General features: G+C 39.2%; 1 protein-coding gene across 1 annotated transcript in view; it reads right to left on the bottom strand.

The window, feature by feature from the left end:
- The window catches only part of LOC140187312 (transcription initiation factor TFIID subunit 4-like), a 105,466-nt gene that overhangs the window by 11,199 nt on the left and 70,888 nt on the right, over positions 1-23,379 (bottom strand). The window contains exons 5-12 of the mRNA XM_072242487.1: positions 16,194-16,316; positions 15,118-15,207; positions 12,395-12,628; positions 11,882-12,020; positions 9,972-10,098; positions 9,076-9,245; positions 6,239-6,369; positions 3,674-3,799 (exon numbers count right to left, since the gene is read on the bottom strand). Of these exons, the coding sequence (XP_072098588.1) occupies positions 3,674-3,799; positions 6,239-6,369; positions 9,076-9,245; positions 9,972-10,098; positions 11,882-12,020; positions 12,395-12,628; positions 15,118-15,207; positions 16,194-16,316 (1,140 nt within the window). The remainder of the gene's footprint in view (positions 1-3,673; positions 3,800-6,238; positions 6,370-9,075; positions 9,246-9,971; positions 10,099-11,881; positions 12,021-12,394; positions 12,629-15,117; positions 15,208-16,193; positions 16,317-23,379) is intronic.

The following is a 23,379-nucleotide window of genomic DNA, read 5'->3' as shown; positions in this document are numbered from 1 at the left end:
CACCAGGAAGAAGATACAGAAGCCTCAGGACTCATACCACCAGGATCAGGAACAGTTATTACCCCTCAGCCATCAGGTTCGTGAACCAAAGGGGATAACTTCACATGCCCAATCACTGAAATGTCCTCACTACCACTGGACTCATTTTCAAAGACTCATCACATGTTCTTGATATTTATTGTTTATTTATTCTTTCTTTCTTTCTTTTTATACTTGCACAGTTTGTCGTCGTCTGCACCCTGGTTCAAGGTCAAAGTTGGGTGGTCGTTCATTGATTCTGTAATGGTTATTATTCTATAGATTTACTGAATATGCCCACAAGAAAGTGAATCTCTGGGTTACATATGGTGACATATATGTACTTTGATAATAAATTTACTTTGAACTTTAAAATACCTCTGCTAGGGCAATTTCTGCACTTGGCTCCCACTGAGACTGAGGGAACACCTTGTCAGGCCCTGAGATTTTATCCACTCTAATTTTTTCAAGACAGCAAACATCTCCTCCTCTGTAATCTGCACAGGGTTCATAACCTAGCACGTGCATTGCCCCATATTTCATTTTCGAAGGCCTCCCACTTACCAAGTACACCTTTGCCACCCCTTCCAGATCCAATTCCCCAATACCATTTGTTAGAAGCTGCAGCTAGATGCACTTCTTGCAGGTGTAGTTGTCAGCCCTTCCCCTTTAATCCCTCCTGCTTTATTACATCTAAAACTACAGAACTCTGGAACAATGAGCTGTCAGTCCTGTCCCTTCTGCAACCAAGTCTCACTAATGGCTACAATGTCATAATTTAACGTGCAGATCCATGCCCTAACCTTATCCACCTTTCCAACAATACTCTTTGCAGTGAAACATATGCAGCTCCGTACCAGCGTGCTTGACCATTTGACTCCTGACTTTGTATGTAGGCTTAACATACTTCTCTACAGCCACTCCACTACCTGTTCTGGCACTCTGGTACCCATCCCTCTGCAAGTCGAATTTAAACCTCCTGTGCAGCACTAACAAATCTTCCTGCTAAAATATTAGTCCCCTCTAGTTAAGGTGGAAACCATTTCTTTTTACAGGTCCCATCTTCCCTGGAAGAAAGCCCAATAATCCGAAACACTGAAACGCTCCCTCCTGCACCAACTCCTCAGCCATGTGTTAAACAGAACGATCTTCCTATTTCTGGCCTCACTAGCATGTGGCATGGGTAGCAATCCTGAGACCACAAACCTGGAGGTCTTGTCCTTTAGCTTGGCACCTAACTCTCTGAACTCATTCATCATCCAACTTGTCCATGTCATTGGTACCGATGTAGACCGCGACCTCTGGCTGCTCACCCTCCCACTTAAGAATGCTGTGGGCGCCATCTGAGGTGTCCCGGACCATGGTATTCTGGAGGCAACAAACCATCCAGGAATCTCATTCCTGTCCACAGAACCTCCTTTCTGTTCCCCCTAATCAACAAATCCACTATCACTCCGGCTATCCTCTTCACCCCCATCCCCTTCTGAGTCACAGAGCCAGAATCAGTGCCAGACACCCAACCGCTGTGGCTTTCCTCTGCTAGGTCATTCCCTTCCCCCAACAGTATCCAAAGCAGTATACCTGTGGTTGAGGGGATGGCCACAAGGGTACTCTGCACTGGCTGCCTATCCCTTTCCACTCCCCTCCCTCCTGATGGTCACCCAATTAGTTACGTCCTGCACCTTGTGTCCTATCAACCTTCTTTCCTTATGTCCTATCAACCTGTCAGCCTCCTGAATGATCTAGAATTCATCCAGTTCCAGCTCCAACTCTGTAATGTGGTTTGTTAGAAGCTGCAGCTGGATGCACTTCTTGCAGGCGTCGTCGTCAGGGACACTAAAGGTCTCCTTGACATCCCACATCCCGCAAGAAGAGAATTTCAGTATCCTGTCTGGCATCCCCACTGCTCTAAATGTATAAGGAAGAATAAATAACAAAAAAAAAATCTAGCTATGGCAAACGTCTCTCCTCGTCAAAGCCTTAACTCCCCACTCTAACACTGGCCCATTCACACAATGGCCGCTCTGCTTCAACCTAACTTCTTTTCATTGGCTCTTGACAAGTGCCTAATTATGCTCAGTCGAATGTCTCCTCGGGAACTGTGGTGTGTAAAATGTGCCAACTGCCCCCCTCGCTTCTTTTATTCTCTCTCCCCCTTTACAAATTCTGGTATCTCCTCAGGGCTGTGGTGTGTAAAATGTGCCAACTGTACCCTCTCGCTTCCTTTAAACTCTCTCTCCCTCTACACAATCTACTGTCTCCTCAGGACTGCAGAGTGCAAAATGTGCCGACTGCCTCCACTCACTTCTTTTAAACCCTCTCTCCCTCCACGCAATGCAGTGCCTCCTTGGGACGGTGGTGCTCAAAATGCTAAATCATCTTAAAAGCAATCTTAACATAACTGTGCAATGTTAAATGTTTGTGGTGGTCACAGATTTATTTAGCCTCAATGGATAAAAAAAGGTATGAACAAATACTTCATGGCTGCTATTGTGAGTATATGCATTTGAATGCCGTAGTTGGATGCATCAGCAAGGGAGATGAGGCTGAGTACAGGGCTATGGTAGGAAACTTTGTCACATGGTGTGAGCAGAATTATCTGCAGCTTAATGTGAAAAAGACTAAGGAGCTGGTGGTAGACCTGAGGAGAGCTAAGGTACCGGTGACCCCTGTTTCCATCCAGGGGGTCAGTGTGGACATGGTGGAAGATTACAAATACCTGGGGATACGAATTGACAATAAACTGGACTGATCAAAGAACAGTGAGGCTGTCTACAAGAAGGGTCAGAGCCATCTCTATTTCCTGAGGAGACTGAGGTCCTTAACATCTGTCGGACGATGCTGAGGATGTGCTACGAGTCTGTGGTGGCCAGTGCTATCATGTTTGCTGTTGTGTGCTGGGGCAGCAGGCTGAGGGTAACAGACACCAACAGAATCAACAAACTCATTTGTAAGGCCAGTGATGTTATGGGGATGGAACTGAACTCTCTCACAGTGGTGTCGGAAAAGAAGATGCTGTCTAAGTTGCATGCCATCTTGGTCAATGTCTCCCATCCACTACATAATGTACTGGGTGGGCACAGGAGTACATTCAGCCAGAGACTCATTCCACCGAGATGCAGCACTGAGCGTCATAGGAAGTCATTCCTGCCTGTGGCCATCAAACTTTACAACTCCTCCCTTGGAGGGTCAGACACCCTGAGCCAATAGGCTGGTCCTGGACTTATTTCATAATTTACTGGCATAATTTACATATTACTATTTAACTATTTATGGTTCTATTACTATTTATTATTTATGGAGCAACTGTAACGAAAACCAATTTCCCCCGGGATTAATAAAGTATGACTATGACTATGACTTGATGTGTAATCAGCAGCAACTTTACTTCAGCAATGAACGAGAAGTCTGGATACAAGAAATGCTCAAACCCTTTGTTGCACATGCTTAATGTACAAATAACAGTACCACTGCACATCAGTTCCAAACTATGATTCCATTGATTTCAATGGAACTGAATCTCAAAAGCAAAGTACATGTGACTGCTACTATACCGAACATTTGAAAAACATGAACAAAAAATGTCTAGCCATGTTTGAGTTTTGTTAAATTGCACTAACAACAGTTTCTTTAAAATGCATGACACATAGCCTACCTTTGCTGCTCGCATTAGAATTTCCCTTTCTTGCTCATCTTTTCTCTGTTTTTCTATTTGATCCAGTTGTTCAAAGAACTTCAGCTGTGACCTTACATCACTTAATTGCTCGTACCTGTCATCCTCCTGAAGTCAAAAGGTAATCCAAATTATTTGTTGTTTGCAGTGGTGGTGACAAAAAAAATCTTCTACATACAAACTTCCATAAATAAAAGAGTCTGTTCCATCATGGTTTCTTGCTTTTTGCAAATTTGTGAACAGTAACACTCCAAAAAAAAACTTTGGGCAACTTGTCCTACAGTGTGTGTGAGGAAGAAAGTGTTCCATTCATCACCTTCTTGCCCCAGTAACTAATACTCTCCTCACTAATAACAACAAAAAATGGCTATAAACTCAGTACTTAACCCAATTACACAAAGGATACAATAATAATTAATTCATATTAATGATAACTGCTAACAACAAAAGCCCACAAATATATGTATTTTGTTAAGCAGTTAATTTTATTAAGTAGATTGAGCCTCTGTTTAAACAAAAGTAAAATACTGCATACTTCATGATTGTGTAGTTTTGTGATTTGCTGCTAGAAATACTAAGATGGTCCAGACAGTACCAAAGATGAGAGACTCAGTGGATTTGGGCTGATAACCCTCCTGATGAAAGGTCAATGACTTGAAACATTATCTCTATTGGAAATATTGCGAAATATTGGTAGCTCAGGTTGAGTGTTTGGTTGATCGCTGAGCTTGGCAAAATATTTGCAGATGTTTTGGCTCCATGCGGGAAGCCAGCATCAGTGTGCAGTTGAGGGTGTTGTCTCCTCAGAGTATGGCTTGTATACCCCTCTGGGATTTGAACAAGTATTGATTAGACATCATGATCTGGTTGGCTGGTTCAAAACACTGAACAGTTTAGCAGTAGAAGATTCTGATTGGCTAGCTTCGAGGGAGGTCCGTTGGAAGTGTTTGCTTTGCTGTCCAGATCCTGAGTTTACTGGCCATTCGTTGATTTTTGACGTATTTGTTTCTCTTTTCTCTGTGAGGGTCTGTATGCTGGATCTATGCCGATGTGTTTGTTGATGGGTTCTTCTGTAGACAGCCAGACGTTGAGAAATTTTCATTCTTTTCTTGTTCTTGCTTGAGTCAAGACACTGGCTGTCGCCCAGATGAAATAGTGTTCTCTGTCTTCTTGAGATGACATTAGCGAGAGTGGGTCATGCGACACAAGTGATAAATAAACGAATTGTATTGCTGTACATAAAGAATGTCCCGAATATAGCAGCATGAATGCTTCAGCAACACATCACAGCTGCTCACAAACTGACTGCAACTTTGAGGAGGAACCCATCACAACTCGAAGTGCAGCAGTGTGACTGATAGAACAAGCATTATTTACAAAACCCAGTGTAGTGAGTATGACAAGAATTACGTTGGTCAAACAGGAAGAAAACTATCGACCAGATTACACGATCATCAGCTAGCGAGCAGAAAGCATGACCCACTCTTGCTAGTATCAGCTCATGAAGGTGAAGGAGGACACCTTTTCAACTGGATGGCAGCCAGAATCTTGACTCAAGCATGAACAAAAAAAGAATGAGAATTCCTCAAAGCCTGGTTCTCTACAGAAGGATCCATCAACAAACACGCCAACATAGATCTGGCATATGAACCCTTTACCAAGAAAATGGAAAGAACAATATCAACAATCAACAAATCGACAGTAATCTCGGGATCTGGACAGCGAAGCAAACACTTCCAATGGACCTCACTGAAAGCTAGCCGATCAGAATTTTCTACTGCTGCACTGCTCACAGTGTTTGGAACCAGCCAACCAGATCACAACTCTAATCAATATCGACTTGGACCCCGGAGGAGTATATAAGCCAGCATTCTGAGAGACAACATTCTCAACTGTGCACTGAAGATGGCTTCCCAATTGGAGCTGAAACATCTGCAAACACATTGCCAAGCTTGGCAACCAACCAAACTTTCAAATTGTCTCTGTTTCTCTCAGATATTGCTTGGTCTGTAGAGTATTGTTAGCATTTTCTACTTTTTTAAAATATGTTTATTTAGGTTTATTGCAACATACCACTTTATTTAAAAACCTGAATAAAAGATTGAACATTCCACCAAAATATCTTTGCAATACAATCATTACATGTATTAGTTTTCCATTTGTACAGAGCTGACTCTTGCGATTGGGAGTGGAAATGATTGGCTTGACTTTCTACTTCGAACATCAAATCGTTATAGTTGCTAAACTGTTCATTCTTGGTATTGGGTTGAGTGAGAATCAAGCTTGGCTGTACTTTCATTATGATGTTTTCTGCCACCACTGATTATCCACCTTCGTGAGGTACCAAAAAAATGGCTTACAGCTATGGATATCATCACAACCGACAGTGAGTTCAGTGAAAGAAATATTGCTTACCACTGGTATCACATGAACAACGGAGCAAGTGTTTTCAGTGCACTTACCTCTAGTTGTAAGAATTTGTAATGGACTTGTATTTTATTTAAATGAGGCTCAATCTGGCAAGACCACAAGTAATTCTCCACTCACCTTATATGTGATGTTTCTTTGCTGTGCAACTTCAGATATCTTTTCTACAAGTGTTTGTAATCTCTGTTGGGTGGCATGCGACACAAAATTTACTACATCAGGATGGACATCAGTAATTCCATGTTTTTTACCTGTTCCCAAAAAAAGGTTAAAGTAGAAAAATTAATATTCTTAATTGAATTATTGCACTCCTTTTACTAATTCTGTTCTACAAGCTCAATACTGCCCAATATACTAGTCTCTGGTTCCATGTAGTTAACTGGAAGTCGAAATATCCTTAATTACATTTCTATTTATTTATTATTGTAACTTAGTGTTTTTAATGTCTTGCAATGGAATGTACTGACACAAAAATAACAAATTTCACAACTTTTTAAAATTGACTTAAAAACAGGCTTTTCTGACCCAACAAGTGACAGGTGACAATAAGGCTTTACTCCCAGATGAGCTAGATGCCTTTTATGCTCACTTTGACCATCAAAACTTGGAGGTACCTTCACAAACTCCTACAGCCCCCGATGAACTGTGATTTCATTCTCTAAGGCCAATGTGAATGCATCCTTCTGGAGGGTGAATTCATGGAAAAGATCCAGGCCAGATGGGGTACCTGGCCAAGTACTAAAGACCTGTCCTGATTAACTGGCTGGAGTGTTCACAGATACCTTTATTTTCTCACTTCGGCGGTCAGAGGTACCCATCTGCTTCAAGCAGGCTTCAATTACATCTGTGCCTAATGAGAATGTGGTAACCTGCCTCAACACCAAATGTCCAGTAGCACTCACATCCACTGTGATGAAGTGCTTTGAGAGGTTGGTGATGAAACATATAAACTCCTACCAGAGAAGTGACTTGGATCTGCTTCAATTTGCCTGCTGTCTCAACAGGTCAACAAAAGATGCCATCTCACTGGCTCTTCACTCAACCCTGGAACATCTGGATAACTAAGATGCATACATCAGGATGCTCTTCATTGACTACAGCTCAGCATTCAATATGATCATCCCTTCAAAACTAATCAATATGCTTCAAGACCTAGGCCTCAATACTTCCGAGTGCAACAGGATCCTTGATTTCCTCACTTGCAGGCACCAGTCAGTTCAAATTCATAACAACATCTCCATCAGCACAGGTGCACCACAATGCTGTACGTTTAGTCCGCTGCTCTACTCACTTTACACTTGTGACTAAGTGGCTAAGCATAGCTCCAGTGCCAAATTTAATTTTGGCACCATTGTTGCTGGCCAAATCAAAGGTGGTGACAAATCAGCATATCGGATGGAGATTGAAAATCGGGCTGAGTGGTGCCACAACAACAATCTCTCACTCAATGTCAGCAAGACCAAGGAGCTGATTTTCACCTCAGGGAGAGGAAGCCATTGGTCCATGGCAGTCCTTATCGGGGGATCAGAAGTGGTGAGGGTCAGCATTTTCAAGTTCCTCAAGTTTTCATTTTGGAGGATCTGTCCTGGGTCCAGCATGTAAGTGCCATTATGAAGAAAGCACGGCATGCCTCTACTTTCTTAGAACTTTATAAAGATTCAGCATGTCATTTAAATCTTTATAAATTGTCTATATATGTGTGGTGGATAATATATTAACTGGTTGCATCATAGCCTGGTACGAAAACATCAATGCCCTTGAACGAAAAGTCTACAAAAAGTAGTGGATATAGCCTAGTCCATCATGGGTAAAGCCCTCTGCACCACTGAGTACATCTACACAGAGTGCTGTCGCAAGAAAGCAGCACCCAGGCCATGCTCTCTTCTTGCTGCTGCCACCAGACAAAGGTACAGCAGCCTCAAGACCCGTACCAACTGGCTCAGGAAGTTATTACTCCCTCAACCATCAGTCTCTTGAACCAGTGGGGACAATTTCACTCAACTCCCCTCAACCTATGGACTAACTTTCAAGGGCTTCTCATCTCATGTTATCAACATTTTTTTGCTTAGTTATTTATTATTTGTTTTCTTTCTTTTTGTACAGTTTGTAGTTTTTTTTGCACATTGGTTATTTGTCTGTCCTGTTGGGTGCGGTCCTTTACTGTTTCCATTATTTCTTGTAGTTATTGTGAATGCCCACAAGAAAATGAATCTCAGGTTGTATATGGTGACATATATGTACTTCGATAAATTTACTTTGAACCCTGAGCATGTGCTGTGCAATTACACCCAAGAGACCAATTAACATACGGACAGCTACGTCTTTGGAACGTGGTGGAAATTACAGCAATTGGAGGAAACCCATGTGATCACAAGGAGAGCATACCAACTTCTTACAGAATTGAATCTGTGTTGATGGCGCTATAATAGTGTTACGCTAAATGCTACAGTACTGTGTCGTGTGTCAGTGATAACAAACCTGGTCTGATAACAGGAATGCATTATAATGCTACAGGCATCTCTATATACTATATAGGTCCTTTATGTTCATGCAAGGTGATAGGCAGTACTTTTAGATGCCAGAATGTTTTATTTGCTTGAAAACATAGCAGATGATTATTCTGTAAATAGATCTAACTTAATTTTGATTACAATCAAAACAGTGTCGGTGGTTGAAATGCTATTAATGTTGATCGCTGTGCTTAGTTAGCAGCCTTCAATAAACAACAGTGGTAGCTGACAAAGACACAACTTCAGCTGCAATTCCAATGCTAGGCAGCAGCATCTTTACTCCCCCCACCACTTGTTTTCAAATGCCATGTCAAACATTTTGTTTACAGGTATCCCCAGGAGTTTGAAAGGAGCTTGTGTTTTTTGATTCTCTGTCTCGCTTGGTTCTTTCAAAAATTGCATTGGAAAGCACGTCCACCCTGCAACAATGAGTATGTATTTCTTTACCTATTTCTAACATTCTTCTGTGCAATGGAGCAGCAAACAAGAATGCTTCATCTTTACATGATCTCGTCAGAGTGCCCACCAATTCTGAATTTGTTGCCAAAATTCGTGCACTTTCTTCAGACAGATTAACTCCAGCCATAGATGCCACATCATTAATGTCATCATCATCCCTATAAAATTTCAAAAGTATACACAAGTGTCATTATTAGGAGGTAACCTACAAATTAAAAGAATCTCAAATGCTAATTTAAAACTGGATCAAAATGAACATATTTGTCAGAAATGTAGTTATGAATAGAAGTAAAAAAGACCTATTTAGACTGTCCTTAGTCAACAACACTGGAACCTCCTTACAGTGATCAGACAGGTGAAAGACACATACAGGTAATTCTTTATCTAGCACAATCATCACACACACACAGTGTTCAAAAATACTTGACATTTTTTCAAGGTACAGACAATGAATTTCGCCTCGCTAGCATTGCAAAAATCTTTGAACAAAGAAGCTGTTTTCTCTTCCTACTGGGACATGCCTCACTCTGTGCTCAGTGCAAGATGTCTCTTCCCTAGAGAGTTACACAGAGACTACTATTTGTGATGTATTATTCCAGCACAAAATCCAATCTAAGTTAAGCAAATGGGTACTATGTCTCAAGTTCCAATTAGGTAACCTGATGAAGGTCCAGAATTCTAAAGTAGGAAGGACTTAGTTAAAATAAATACCAGTTAAAGAATTGAGGTTAGTTTTAAAGGAACAGCCATTTTTGTTGTTTTGATAAATATTTACCTGGATTTGGTTCAAAAACCATATTAAGCCTGATTTTTAAATAAACATTGAGATTTTGTATCACTGTTTTCCATCTTTAACTTTGTGAGTTTATACTCAAACATCTCACCTGAAAGAACCACCTGCTGCTGCCGCTGCCGCTTCTTTAAGCTTGTTCTTTTGAACAACTGACGTCTGGACAGAATAAGTCAAACCAGCTTTACTTCCTGGCACCACTGTTGGTTTCATAACAGGAACTGTAAAATTAAGGAGAACTTAGGTGGATTAATCAACTTTTTTATATCTCCAATGGTTACAATATATTACTAAACTAAAAATTGTTGTAAATGTCTAAATCATAGGCACATAAAACTTTGTACAACAAGCTATCACGCTTAGGATGTTTGAGGATGAATACACTTTGGCAGCTAGGGAAATTTCTATCATTCATCCTTGTATTAAGCCAGGTATATTTTCTATATATTATCTTGTGTTAACAACAGAAGTTCCTCAATATGCTAAAACATTATTACTTAAGTTGTGAAAGAACCTATTCAGACACTGCAATGTACAGTTTTATGACAATGCAAGATGGTTAAGGGTCACTCTGGCTGTCAAAATTAATAACTTGTATTAGCAAGGTCAAGATGTTTTGTATCAAGTGATGTGGAAATATTTAGTGCATTCAACTCCACATTTGAAATTCAGTTCTATTGACATCCTACTCTGCATGTTTAAAGGACAGCAAGTCAAGTCAAGTCAAGTCACTTTTTATTGTCATTTTGACCATAACTGCTGGTACAGTACACAGTAAAAACGAGACAGGACCATGGTGCTACATGAAACAACACAAAAACTACACTGAACTACGTAAAACAACACAAAAGCTACACTAGACTACAGACCTACCCAGGACTGCATAAAGTGCACAAAAACAGTGCAGGCATTACCATAAATAATAAACAAGACAATAGGCACAGTAGAGGCCAGTAGGTTGGTGTCAGTCCAGGCTCTGGGTATTGGGGAGTCTGATGGCTTGGGGGAAGAAACTGTTACATAGTCTGGTCGTGACAGCCCGAATGCTTCGGTGCCTTTTGCCAGATGGCAGGAGGGAGAAGAGTTTGTATGAGGGGTGCATGGGATCCTTCATAATGCTGTTTGCTTTACAGATGCAGCGTGTGGTGTAATGGCGGGAACAGAGACCCAGATGATCTTCTCAGCTGACCTCACTATCCGCTGCAGGGTCTTACGATCCGAGTTGGTGCAATTTCCGAACCAGGCAGTGATGCAGCTGCTCAGGATGCTCTCAATATAACCACTGTAGAATGGGGTGAGGATGGGGGGTGGGAGATGGACTTTTCTCAGCCTTCACAGAAAGTAGAGACGCTGCTGGGCTTTCTTTGCTATGGAGCTGGTGTTGAGGGACCAGGTGAGATTCTCCAGCAGGTGAACACCAAGAAATTTGGTGCTCTTAACGATCGCAACAGAGGAGTCATCGATGTTCAGCGGAGAGTGGTCGCTCTGTGTCCTCCTGAAGTCAACAACCATCTCTTTTGTTTTGTTCACATTCAGAGACAGGCTATTCGCTCTGCAGCAGTCCGCTCGCTGCTGCACCTCCTCTCTGTATGCTGACTCATCGTTCTTGCTGATGAGACCCACCACGGTCATGTCATCGGTGAACTTGATGATGTGGTTCGAGCTGTGTGTTGCAGCACAGTCATGGGTCAGCAGAGTGAACAGCAGTGGACTGAGCACACAGCCCCGGGGGACCCCCGTGCTCAGTGTGATGGTGTTGGAGATGCTGCTTCCAATCCGGACCGACTGAGATCTCCCAGTCAGGAAGTCTAGAATCCAGTTGCAGAGGGAGGAGTTTGGGCCCAGTAGGCTCAGCTTTCCAATCAGTTTCTGAGGAATGATTGTGTTGAATGCTGAACTGAAGTCTATGAAGTAAAACAGTTATGGAACAGTATAGACACAATCCATAATTATTCTGCATATTTAATTTTCTATTTTAAGAGAAATAATAATATTTAGGTTTACCTGTCTGAAGTTGCTTCAATTGCACCTGTGAAGGTGCAGTTAACATGATGCGATTGTGAGGTTGTCTAAGTGTTACCATGGGTGTCTGTGTCAGAGTTACTTGCGGTCTGGCCAGCGTTCCTTGCTGCTGTTGAAACACCTGAAGAGGCATACAAATATGAAAATATACAAGCATGAACCTAGCATTAAAAAAAAATCAGCATTTTTATAACATTTTAGATCATAATCTTCCTACACTAAAGCTAAACCAAACAGGATATGAAATGTTATGTAACTGAAACTGTTCAATCACCTTTAATTCCATATTATGTTACAAGATATTGTTTGATATCTGCTGACAATACTGTTCAGCTGATTTCTCAACCACAACTTCAAGCAGATAATAATTTACTTAGAAAACCTCTCCAAGGCAGCCTCTGGTGAAAAGGTCTACACAAATCTGAAAGTAAGGGAGCCTGAGGCACCCTAGGTGCACAGATGGCCCTATGGATTAGTTGTGTTCCTTTGACTTACCTTGCCAGCTTGTACTGACTGTCCAGGTTGTGCTAAACTTAACACTGGATGTTGGAGAGTGCTGGTTACTGTAGCTGTAGAAGTAGTTGTCCGTACTACAGGCCGCTGCTGAACAGTGTTTCCTAGTACCACTGCTGTCAATGCCGTTGTGGTTGGAGTTGAGGATTGTTGTTGACTTTGCTGAATAAAAGCCTGCGAGTCCTGAGTGAGTTGGCGCAAGGCTGGCAAGCTCCGCTAAGAATGCACAGAACAGTTAAACTTTTCAACTAATCATAGTATGATTTTTTAAAAAAACTTTAAGCAAGGTGTTATCATAGTTAGGAAGGCTAACAGAATGTTACAGAGCACTACAGACAGAACTAGGCCTTTCAGCCCATCTTGTCTGTGCGGAACTGTTATTTTGCCTAGTCCCATCAACTCATAGCTGGATCACATCCCTCCACATTCCCCCATCCATGTGTTCACTAAAATGTTGTCATCCTTCAATGCTGTCTTTCTTTGACAAGAGAATGGAGTAGAAAAGTAGGTAATGTTACTACAATAATGCAGGATATTGGTGAGACCACAGAGTACTGCATACAGTTATGATCTCCTTACTTAGAGAGAGAGAGATAAACTTGTAATGTAGGTAATTTAGAAATTTCACTCGTTGATTTCTGTGACAAAATTGTCCTACATGACATATTCTAAGCAGGTGAGTGCCACAACACCTCACAAGAGTGGGAGGTGATCTTATAAAAATATGAGATATTTTGAAAGGGTTGACATGGAGGAAGTTTCATCTTGGGAGGAATATAGAACCAGATTTCAAAATGTAGCATTCTCAAAATTTGTAATATCGTTGTGAATCTCTGGAATTGTCTGTTAGAGAGATTTGTAGAGGCTAGATCATCCAATATATTCAAGGCCAAATTAGACAGACTTTGGATCTATGGGATTTGGGAAACAGACAAGAAAATGCAGTCAAGAACAAGTTCAGACCAAACAGGATCTAATTGAATGTGTAGGACATTCCAGTGGACATATACCCCATTCCTACTCCTATTCTTTATATCTTCCTGGCACTAATTAGATTTTTTAAAACTTGAAAATGCCACCAATTCCTGAATACTTGGTTTAAAGCAATGGTTCTTAACCTGGCGTCCACGGTGTCCAGGGTGTCTGTGAACTCGGATGGGGAAAAGAATTACATCTTTATTTTCACTACCCTCTAACAAAAATTTAGCATTTCCTTTAATTATGAATGCAGGCAACAAACCAACTGTTTGGTAACGTGTGGATAGTCAGAGGCTTTTTCCCAGGGCTGAAATGATTGCCGCAAGAGGACACAGGTTTAAGGTGCTGGGGAGTAGGCACAGGGGAGATGTCAGGGGGTATGTATGTATGTATTTATTTATTTATTTAATGCAGAGAGTGGTGAGTACGTGGAATGGGCTGCTGGCAACCGTGGTGGAGGTGGATACAATAGGGTTTTTTACAAGACTTTTGGATAGGTACAGGGAGCTTAGAAAAATAGAGGGCTACGAGTAAGCCTAGTAATTTCTAAGGTAGGGATATGTTCGGCACAACTTTGTGGGCCGAAGGGCCTGTATTGTGCTGTAGGTTTTCTATGTTTTTATGCAACTGTATTTCAAAATAATTGGTTTCTTTTGTAATCCTACGTATTTTATTTCATATATTTAAACACAATATTCTGAGAAGGGGTCCACCGGCTTCACTGGACTGCCAAAGGAGTCCACGGTATAAAGAAAGGTTAAGAATCCCTGGTTTAAAGTAATTCAACTATTACAAACCCGAAATGTTAAATCCATTTCTCTTCCACAGATGGTGCCTGATCCACTAATATTAGAAGCATTTACTAGCTTCATTTCTGACTTTCAGCATTTGAGGTCTTATTTTCCTTTTTAAGTTGGGTTCCTGATACTCCAAAGAACAGGACCGGCTACACTCAATTTCTCATGTACTAGTTTAACAATGTACATTTTTAGAAGCTGGGACAGGAAAAAAAACTTTTAGAGGAAACCTTCTGCTATATAAACACACAAGACATGTACATTATTATCAAATCATACCCATAATAATGGATGAAAGAGCAGATTAGGTGCTCTATTTCTTAGTTCGTACACATCAATACAAAAAGTAACTTTATTCCCCTTTGAAACTAACAGGGGGATTTATTGAAAATTTACTGAAAGAAACCCAACTGGAAATAAAATGTAAAATAAATATAATGCACATACTTTTTCTACAGGAGAATGGGTGTGATGGGGTGGGAAGAGAGGAGATTTTGTTCACAATAATTGATAGAATTTTGCTGACTAAGTCTGATATTGAAGAATGATTATATCTTAGTCTACATAATAGAAAACAAGTTATCTAGTTTTCAAATACTGCAAATGCTGGTTTTGTTCCCAAGCAAAATTGAATTTATCATAAACACAAGGGACTCTGCAGGTGCTGGAAATCCTGAGCCACACACATAAAATATGGAGGAATTCAGCAAGTCTGGAAGCATCTATGAAGGGGAATACAGTCAACGTTTCGAGCCCCTATAAAGAGTCTCAGTCCGAAACGTTGACTGTTTATTCCCCTCCATTCATTATGCCTGACTTGTTGAGTATTTTGTGTGTTTGCTCAATGAATTTATCAGGCAGGACACAAAAAACACCTCTTTCAAATACAAAAAGTTTGGATGGATCATTGTCAGGCAAACTATAAATTACCTTCAGGAAAGGCACAAGGTATGGTTGAGGTGATGAATTGAGCTCTCTATATAACCGGCTTGTAAAGTCTTCAGCATCAATTTTCCCATCCTATAAAATGAAAAGAGTAAAACTGAAATTGATTTCAACACGTTGAGGACATTTCCAATTTCAACAGACAATTTGGTATTCTGTAAGGAAAATAATTCAGTGATTGTTCTTATTTAGTATTCAATAGCATCAACTGTTATATTTTAATAAAGGTGAGAATCTCCTTGGTAGGCAATTCTGCACATTTGATTTCTCTAGGGCTGATGCAGTTTCACAGTTAATGGTAGATAGTTCATGCACTTGCACAATACATCATTTCTTTTGTGAAACATCAGTCTGAAAATGGCTTTTACCATCTAAAATAATGCCACATATTTTTTCCAAATTAGATAAATTCTAAACATCGTCAGATTTTGATCAGAAAATCAACATGACTTCTTTAAATTGGAAAGTAACCATATAATAATAAGAAATATGAACTGCCAGTCTGAATAATGGAGCTTTTATGCACAGGTGAATGTTTCTTTTGATCTGTTATATTATTTACCTATTGAAGAAAACTTAGCCGAATTTTATTCTATACACATTACAGACAACTTGTCTGTAATGCTTAAAAGAGGATCCAAAAGATTCTAAAGGCCGTGGAAGCCTTAGAACTTCATGCTTTGAGTGTTTCAATGCCTCACTCAAATACTTAACAAACAGTTTGGTACCTTCATGCCTTGAGTATGATGCATAAGTTTACCCAACATATTTCATTAGTATATCATCTTAAACAGAAGACATAAATACTCACACACAAAATAAAAACTTCTGTCCTACAGTGTTCTTCTCTAGTTCAATAAACTAAACTATTCTCTATGCTCTGCCCTTTCCCCATTGTCCTTTATCATCTTCTATTTCAGGGAAATGAATCAATTCTTCTTTAGAATTTCTGCTCAAATCTATGAAAAAAGTATTTGCCATTCATTACCTACAATTCCAAGACATATGGTTTAGTTTTCCAATTATATTAATGCAGAAACATTTGCAATATGCTTTCTTACCAGTAAATTTTGCACCAGTTCTTTGACATTGGCAGCTGTTTCAGTTGACTGTTTACCGCTTGAAGCTAACTTGATCAACGTAGACAGAAAGTTTTTGCATTTCTTCACATTTTCCATTGTTTCCTGTAGAACATTTAAGCATTTAATAGCGAGAAAGGTACAGTACTGTAGAACTAAAAAGCCTTTTCTACAGAAAATTAAGTTTACACACACAGGAGTCAGCCTTGGGAAGAAGAAACTTTAACTTCAGTATGAAGTAATCTTTTTAATATATTGTTTTTATTTTAATTCACAATAAAAAAAACAATTTGTTGGGCAATTCAATCCTTTCTGATTTTCTTTTCTGAAAGCAATGATTCATGCAGGTACATGCCCAGCTGGCAGCAATCACTTCGCATTGTTAAATTTTCTATTCAAATAATAAAATAAGAAATCAAAAATAACATCTACAAACACAGTAGAATTAACATTGGAAAATGCCCCAAGATTCTCCACATAGATGTAAACAAAGCATTAGCTTGCAATCTGAAACAAAACATAAAGGACTACAACCACCCAAAATAGTTCAGGGAGGTGGTACAGGAGCCTCAGGACCCACACCACCAGAGGGGGTAACTTCACACAACTTCGCTTGCCCATCACTGAACTGTTCCCACAACCTGTGGACTCACTTTCAAGGACTTTTCATCTCATGTTCTTGATATTATTTATTTATTTATTTACTTATTATTGTTTTGTTTATTTGTTTTACTTTTTGTATTTGCAGGGTTTGTTGTATTTTGCACATTGTCCATCTTGTGTGCTATTTTTCATTGATTCCATGGTGTTTCATTGTATTTACTGAGAATGCCTGCAAGAAAATGAATTTCAGGGTAGTACGTGGTGAGATATGCACCTTGATAATAAACTTACTTTGAACTCTGAAAAACGATCTTCATCCTGAAATGAAATGGTTCTCTTTCCACAGATGCTTTCAGATCAGCTGATCAGTTCCAATATTTTGTTTTTATTTTAAGAGTTAACAATTTTGTTTAAAAGTGTCTCAAACTTAAGAGAAAGTAATAGCAGGAGGAATTGTGAAGTAAAGAATTAGTTACTGTGTGTAGGAAAAAGTATGCCAAAGAAAATGCAATTTCCAAATTTGAGGGTGTGATTGCCCATGAGCTCACAGTTCAGTCAGTACTAGGTATGGGCATGGTGTTCATTTGGATTCAAAATTTTGAATGTTCTGAAGTTTTAGACCCAGCAACAAGAAAAAAAAAATAATGTTATATTTCCAGCTAAGATGGTGTGTGGAGGTGGCAGTGTCCTACGTGCTTACTGCCCAGGTCCTTCCTGATTTGTAGAGAAGCCTGGAGAGTTATTACAGTACACCGTGCACATGGATCATTTTTAAGTAAGCATCATCCTGCACTAGCCATGTCCTTCTGCACTTTCTATTGATACAGGCTTGATCATACGGACAGAATAAGGACTATGCCAGGCTATAAGACTTCGTCATGGCTATCCTTCGAGGTCGAGGATGATGATCTTCATTCTGAAGAAGTGGCCCACAGAGTGAAGATGGCTGTGTGTATATTTGTTTAACGTGCAGTTGATGGTGCACTCCAAGAAGTACACGATACTTCACAAATCAACCAACTGATTCCAATGGATTAAAGTTATGATGATTAATATATCTACTGTTACAGCTGGTCCAGAGTGCCTCAGTTAGAGCTGCGTGATCTGCCCTTTCCTATTCAGCACAATTATTGTTCAATTCAATCTGATGGAGAATGGCCATGAACAGTGGACTTTAACTCCACAAGGACTACCAATCGTGTCATGGTTGAATGCATCTACTGCAGGAAGACTGGCAAGGACAAGGTCACGTCAATTTGTCTCTCAGGTTAGTTCATTCACCACCTGCCAAGGGTCCAGTCCAGCAACTATGTTCTTCACAACTTGTAGGTAGTGACATCAATGCTACAAACTAGTAGGAGCAGACCTTGAAGGACAGAAATGACGTGACCACAAGGTTGATGTAGGAGAGTGGGATTTCGATTTGCAAGATACAGTGAGTGGTTCTAGGGAAGATGGAACCTGAACAGCTGGACACGTTACACATAGGCAGGACCTGGATTACTTGCTTTGCAGAGATGCAATTAAAGACATGATGGTAATAAAACTACGTTTGTAAATTAAGAGTTCTATATCTAATTGTATCTGGTATCCAAAACAAAATCAATGAACACACAAATAGAGATAAGTGGGGAGTGATCTATTAGTGATACAGAAACATGGTTACAAGGAGATCAAAAATACAAACTCAATATTCAGGGATATTTGAGGACAGGCAGGAAAGAAAGTGGGGAAGTTCTATAAAATGAGTGAAACAAGTACAGTTTTGAAAGATGATCAAGGCTCAGAAAATGTCATATTCATTTGGAGGAAGTGAAAATAGCAAGATAAATAAAAGAGGTTGGGTAGAAAACCACATATCAGGAAAAAATGGTGCATTAATTATGGATGACTTTAATCTTCATTAAATAAATTGGAAATGGTAACCATGAAAAAGAATAGACCACGAAATATTGGTTACTTGGATCTGGTAATGTGTAATGAAACAGGTTTAATAAATGATCATATCATGAAAGAATTTAGTACTCAGCTTAAGACTGAAAGGCTTGAATCTGAAACAACTACGTAAACTTAAGGGGAATTACAGAGTAATTTGTAAGGAGTTGGCTAAAGTGGACTAAGCATTTAGATCAACAGGCAGGACAATAGACAAATAGAGACAAGCATTCACATCTCCTATGGTCATGCATGCAACCATGACAGGATTGGAAGACGTGACAGTCATGCAATAACCAAGAAAGACAAAGATTGAGCAACCTTGGTCAATAATGATGGAGAAAGTAGTACATTCTGAGACCGATGGTACTTTCAAAAGCCATTTAACATGGAAGAACAGTGATTCATTTGCTGAGGAATCAGGGGACAGAGGATGATGGTGGAACCCATGCATAGGAATATATAATGTATATAGAAATGGAACGTTTCTCCAAACCAGGGTGTAAAGCATATAACACACGATAACTTATGAAGGTAAAGATAAAAGCTATAGATGAATCACACATAAATAACAAACTAAAGTACATTAATATTAAATAATGTAATGTACAAAGTAGATTAACCAGTGATACTTCAAATATGATGCAGCTGGGAGTTCAGAAGCTTAATGGCCAGGGGGAAGAAACTGTTTCTCATCCTGACTGTTGTCTTTATGCATCATAATCTCCCACCTGATGGTAGGAAATCAAAGAGGATACTGGATGGATTGGTGGGATCCTTAATAAATCTAAGGGCCCTGTGTATGCAGCCCTCCTGATAATGTCCCTGATAGCTGGTAGGGAGACCCTCATGATGCTCCCAGCTGTTCTCACTTTTCTTTGTTGAGACTTCTGGTCCAATGCTTGACTGCTCCCATACCAGATGGAGATCAGGATGCTCTCAACGGTGCTCCTGTAAAATGCAGTTAAGATGGGGGGGGGGGTGTAGGAGCCTTGCTTGCCTCAATTTTCTTAGGAAGAGGAGGCACCACTGTGCCTTCTTATTCAGGGAGGGACTAGGTGAGGTCATCTAGGATGTGAACTTCCAGATCTTAGTGCACTTAACTCTGTGCAGTCTAAGAGTACCTTAGACTGCAGAGAGAGTATCAATATTTTGGTTATGTGGGCTGAAAAATGGCAGATACAGTTTAATCTAGGCAAATGTGAGGTAACCTACTTGGCTAAATTGTAGTATCTACCTAACTTTTTTTGCTTTTTCGTAATTGAAAAAAAAAATCAATTTCTCATTTTTAAATGGCAACCAATCCAGAAATCACAATAAGAATCAAATTTCCAATATATTAAAATTACAAATATGAGAAAAATGTTTTCTTAACTGAAGTAAAAAAAATTGATCCTAAAACTACTGTTACTTAACAGCAAAGACTTAAAGCTTTTGACCTCATTTCACCAGCCTATTTCTTATACCTCCAGAATCACCAGACTACATTTTAAGTTGGAGCTAGGAAACAAGTCATTGTAGAGTAGGCGACTCTCATAAGTAATCTGTTTAATGTCCCACCGTGGAGAATGGAGGAAATAAAGAGTACCAGGTTGCATCAGAAATAATTGTATATTTCAACCCAAGGGCAACACAATGCAATAAACTGCTACTGATAGCAAGTTATTCAGAGAACTTCTTAAATCAAATGTACGTGTGGCTTGTCAGCATCAGCAGAATGAGATTATGAAGGAAGACTTCTAATGTTAAAATGCCTCTGAATTTGTATGCATTCTTTATGCAGCCATTACAGATGTTAATGTTCAAAGTGTTTGGCTTGCATAATTCTATTCCCTATCTAACTACCACCACTAAAATTAAACAACTTTTCTACAAAGTGGACTGTGTTTATAATTGACTAACTAGTACATAATTGAAGTTGATACAAATTTAGAATTTATTTTTTTTAATCATGCAGTTTGAATCCCTGCCAGCAGATGGCTACATTTCTTCAACTCATCAGCCATAAATCAGTTTTAGGTTTCCACTGCTTAAAGTACTTGGCTGACACACTGACCTACATTAATCATGAAATAGTAGCCTTTAACTATACAACTCTACAATTAAAGCATAGAATTTACAGATATGTAACATAATTCTCTTGTAAACTTGAAGATTATTCAATTTGTCTAAAACTAGTGATGAAAGGAATTGTGAGTAGATAGTAACAGAATATTTTAATACAATCAGTAAATAAAAATGCTATTATACCTTTCATAATAGTCACATGGTCCACCTCTGTAGTATCTCTTAAATTTCCAATCACACCTGAAGAATGCAAGGGTTTTACAAACTTTCTTATCAACATGGGCATTTCTTTAAAAATAGTCCAAACTTTGGTCATTAATGTGTCACTCAGGAATTTGACAGTCCAACATTTTATATATTCAGTCAACTTTAGAAAGAAAACTGTGTACTTGCTATTACATAGAGCCTTTTATGATATAGGGATATCCTAGATATTTTAGCAGTTTAAGGGTATGTATTTGTTACCCAGGCAAATACAAGCATCAAGTTCCCATAAACAGTAATGGAGTAATTATTCTGATAAACTTTACTGACTTAGTTGAGTATTTTACAATGCATAGGAAAATGGAATAATTATCTCAGCTCTCCAAAGTAATAACAAGGAATCTTGTATCCAGCAGGGGGAGCAGATGGGGTCTTAGTTTTTCATCCAAACAACAGCAGTCAGTATTTTTTGATGGGAAATGAAAGTTGAAAAGCTAAAGTTGAAATGAAAGTTAACCTACTACAGGAACACAAAATAATGTATGGTAAAATATGGGCTACTTGAATCCCTAGCTTGCAGAGGATTCGCAGCTGTCTTTAATGAGTTGTAAATAGGGGTAAAGGTTATTGATGTTCCCTTCTGCAAACTATTACTTTTCTTATCTTTCTATAATTCATTCCTCCTCATCCCTGTAATCAGTCCAGTAAACCTAGCTGTATCTTTAGTGACCTTAACATCATTAAACCGGAAAGGATACAAAAGTAGATTTACAAGGATGTTACCAGGACTGAGGGTTTGAGTTACAAGAGGAGGTTCGGAGTTTATCCCTGTTGCATAGGGGGCTGACAGGTTACTCAACAGAGGTTTATAAAATTATGAGGAGTAAGGATAAAGTGAATGGTCATCTTCCCCCCACTCTCCCCAAAGTAAAGGGATTCAAAACAAGAGGGCAAAGGTTTAAAATGAGATTTAATATGAACCTGAGAGACAAATTTTCCACACAGAGGAAGGAGTTGCCAGAGGAAGTGGTAGAAGTTGGTACAATTACACCATTCCAAAAACAGTTGGACTGGTATCTTGATAGGAAAGGTTTAGAGGGACATGAGCAACGTTCCCTCTTTTTCAACTGCACAGACTAATCATTGCTTTGAGCAGGAAATTTTACACGGCCTAAAAGCTGAGCAGTATTTTAAACGTTTCATTTTGTAGTATGCATATTATGAATATTTAGAATGAAAATTGAAAGATCAGATACTTTTGATCTTATTTATTAATTGAAGAGTATAATGAAATACAGAACAAGGAAAATCTTTCACATTTCATGAACCTTTTCTCATCTGTCTTTATTACAAATCCATTATCTATAAAAACTGTCCAGATTAATTTCACATCCAGATGAAAGTTGGGTCTCAATCCTCATTAGATCATCCGAATATTCTATTTCTAGTCTATATCAGGATTTGCATTTGATTAAATTCATATGACTGCACAGCCAGCATGAAAAGCTTGATTAGATGGCGTTAGAGGTTTTTAAACAATGAGTTACCAACTTCCATTCTGTGTTTATGTCACAATTTGTAAGAGTGTTGTAACTTGAAACACTGACGATATAAACATGTTGAAGCTCTAAAATGTTTCAAAGTAAAGGTTGTGGTGTGTTTATTATTTAGAAAATTTATGGATTATGTTTATTAACACAATTAATTACAGGGTATTTCACAATTATATTAGCATAGACTTCAAAATTATGTTTGTATGATATCAAAATTTTATTATAATAATTTCAAAATGATATTATTACAAAGGCAATATGCACAGGAGCGCTTCAGTTACTGCATGTCCAAGCACCCGCGCATCTTAGAGGGCAGAGTCGACATGGGCCAATGGAACTAGCTCAGTTACGTAACTTCACCAGCGTGAATGCGTTGTGCCCAATAACGAGTTTTTCAAGCTGTATACAGCATCTCTTTGACTCTCTAAGGCAAGAGCATCCTTCCTCAGATACCATAAAAATCACACACATAAAACCAGGAAAGGCCTCATGAAAGCACTGTACAGATGCAGCTAGATATCCTTGCTCTTAAACTAAACTCCTCTTGCTAATATTTCATCTACCCGCCCTTTCAGAGATTGGTGTTCAAGGACACTGAAGATCTCATTGCACCTTCCCCTTTTCCACTCCAACAGTCTGTTTTTGTCTCCAGAACCACACAACCCGGCATGCATTTGCAAACCGGTGTGCTACATTTAAGTATATCATCCTGGTTAATTGGGACATAGTGGGACCAGTACATTTTGCCTCTATTAAGCGGCTGTCCCAATTAGCCAAAGTTTCAAGGAAGTAGTTAAAAAGGTATA

Source organism: Mobula birostris, chromosome 2, assembly GCF_030028105.1.
Source record: "Mobula birostris isolate sMobBir1 chromosome 2, sMobBir1.hap1, whole genome shotgun sequence".
NCBI lineage: Eukaryota > Metazoa > Chordata > Chondrichthyes > Myliobatiformes > Myliobatidae > Mobula > Mobula birostris.
The sequence above is the reverse complement of the archived record's forward strand: the minus strand, read 5'-3'. Positions and strand labels throughout refer to the sequence as shown.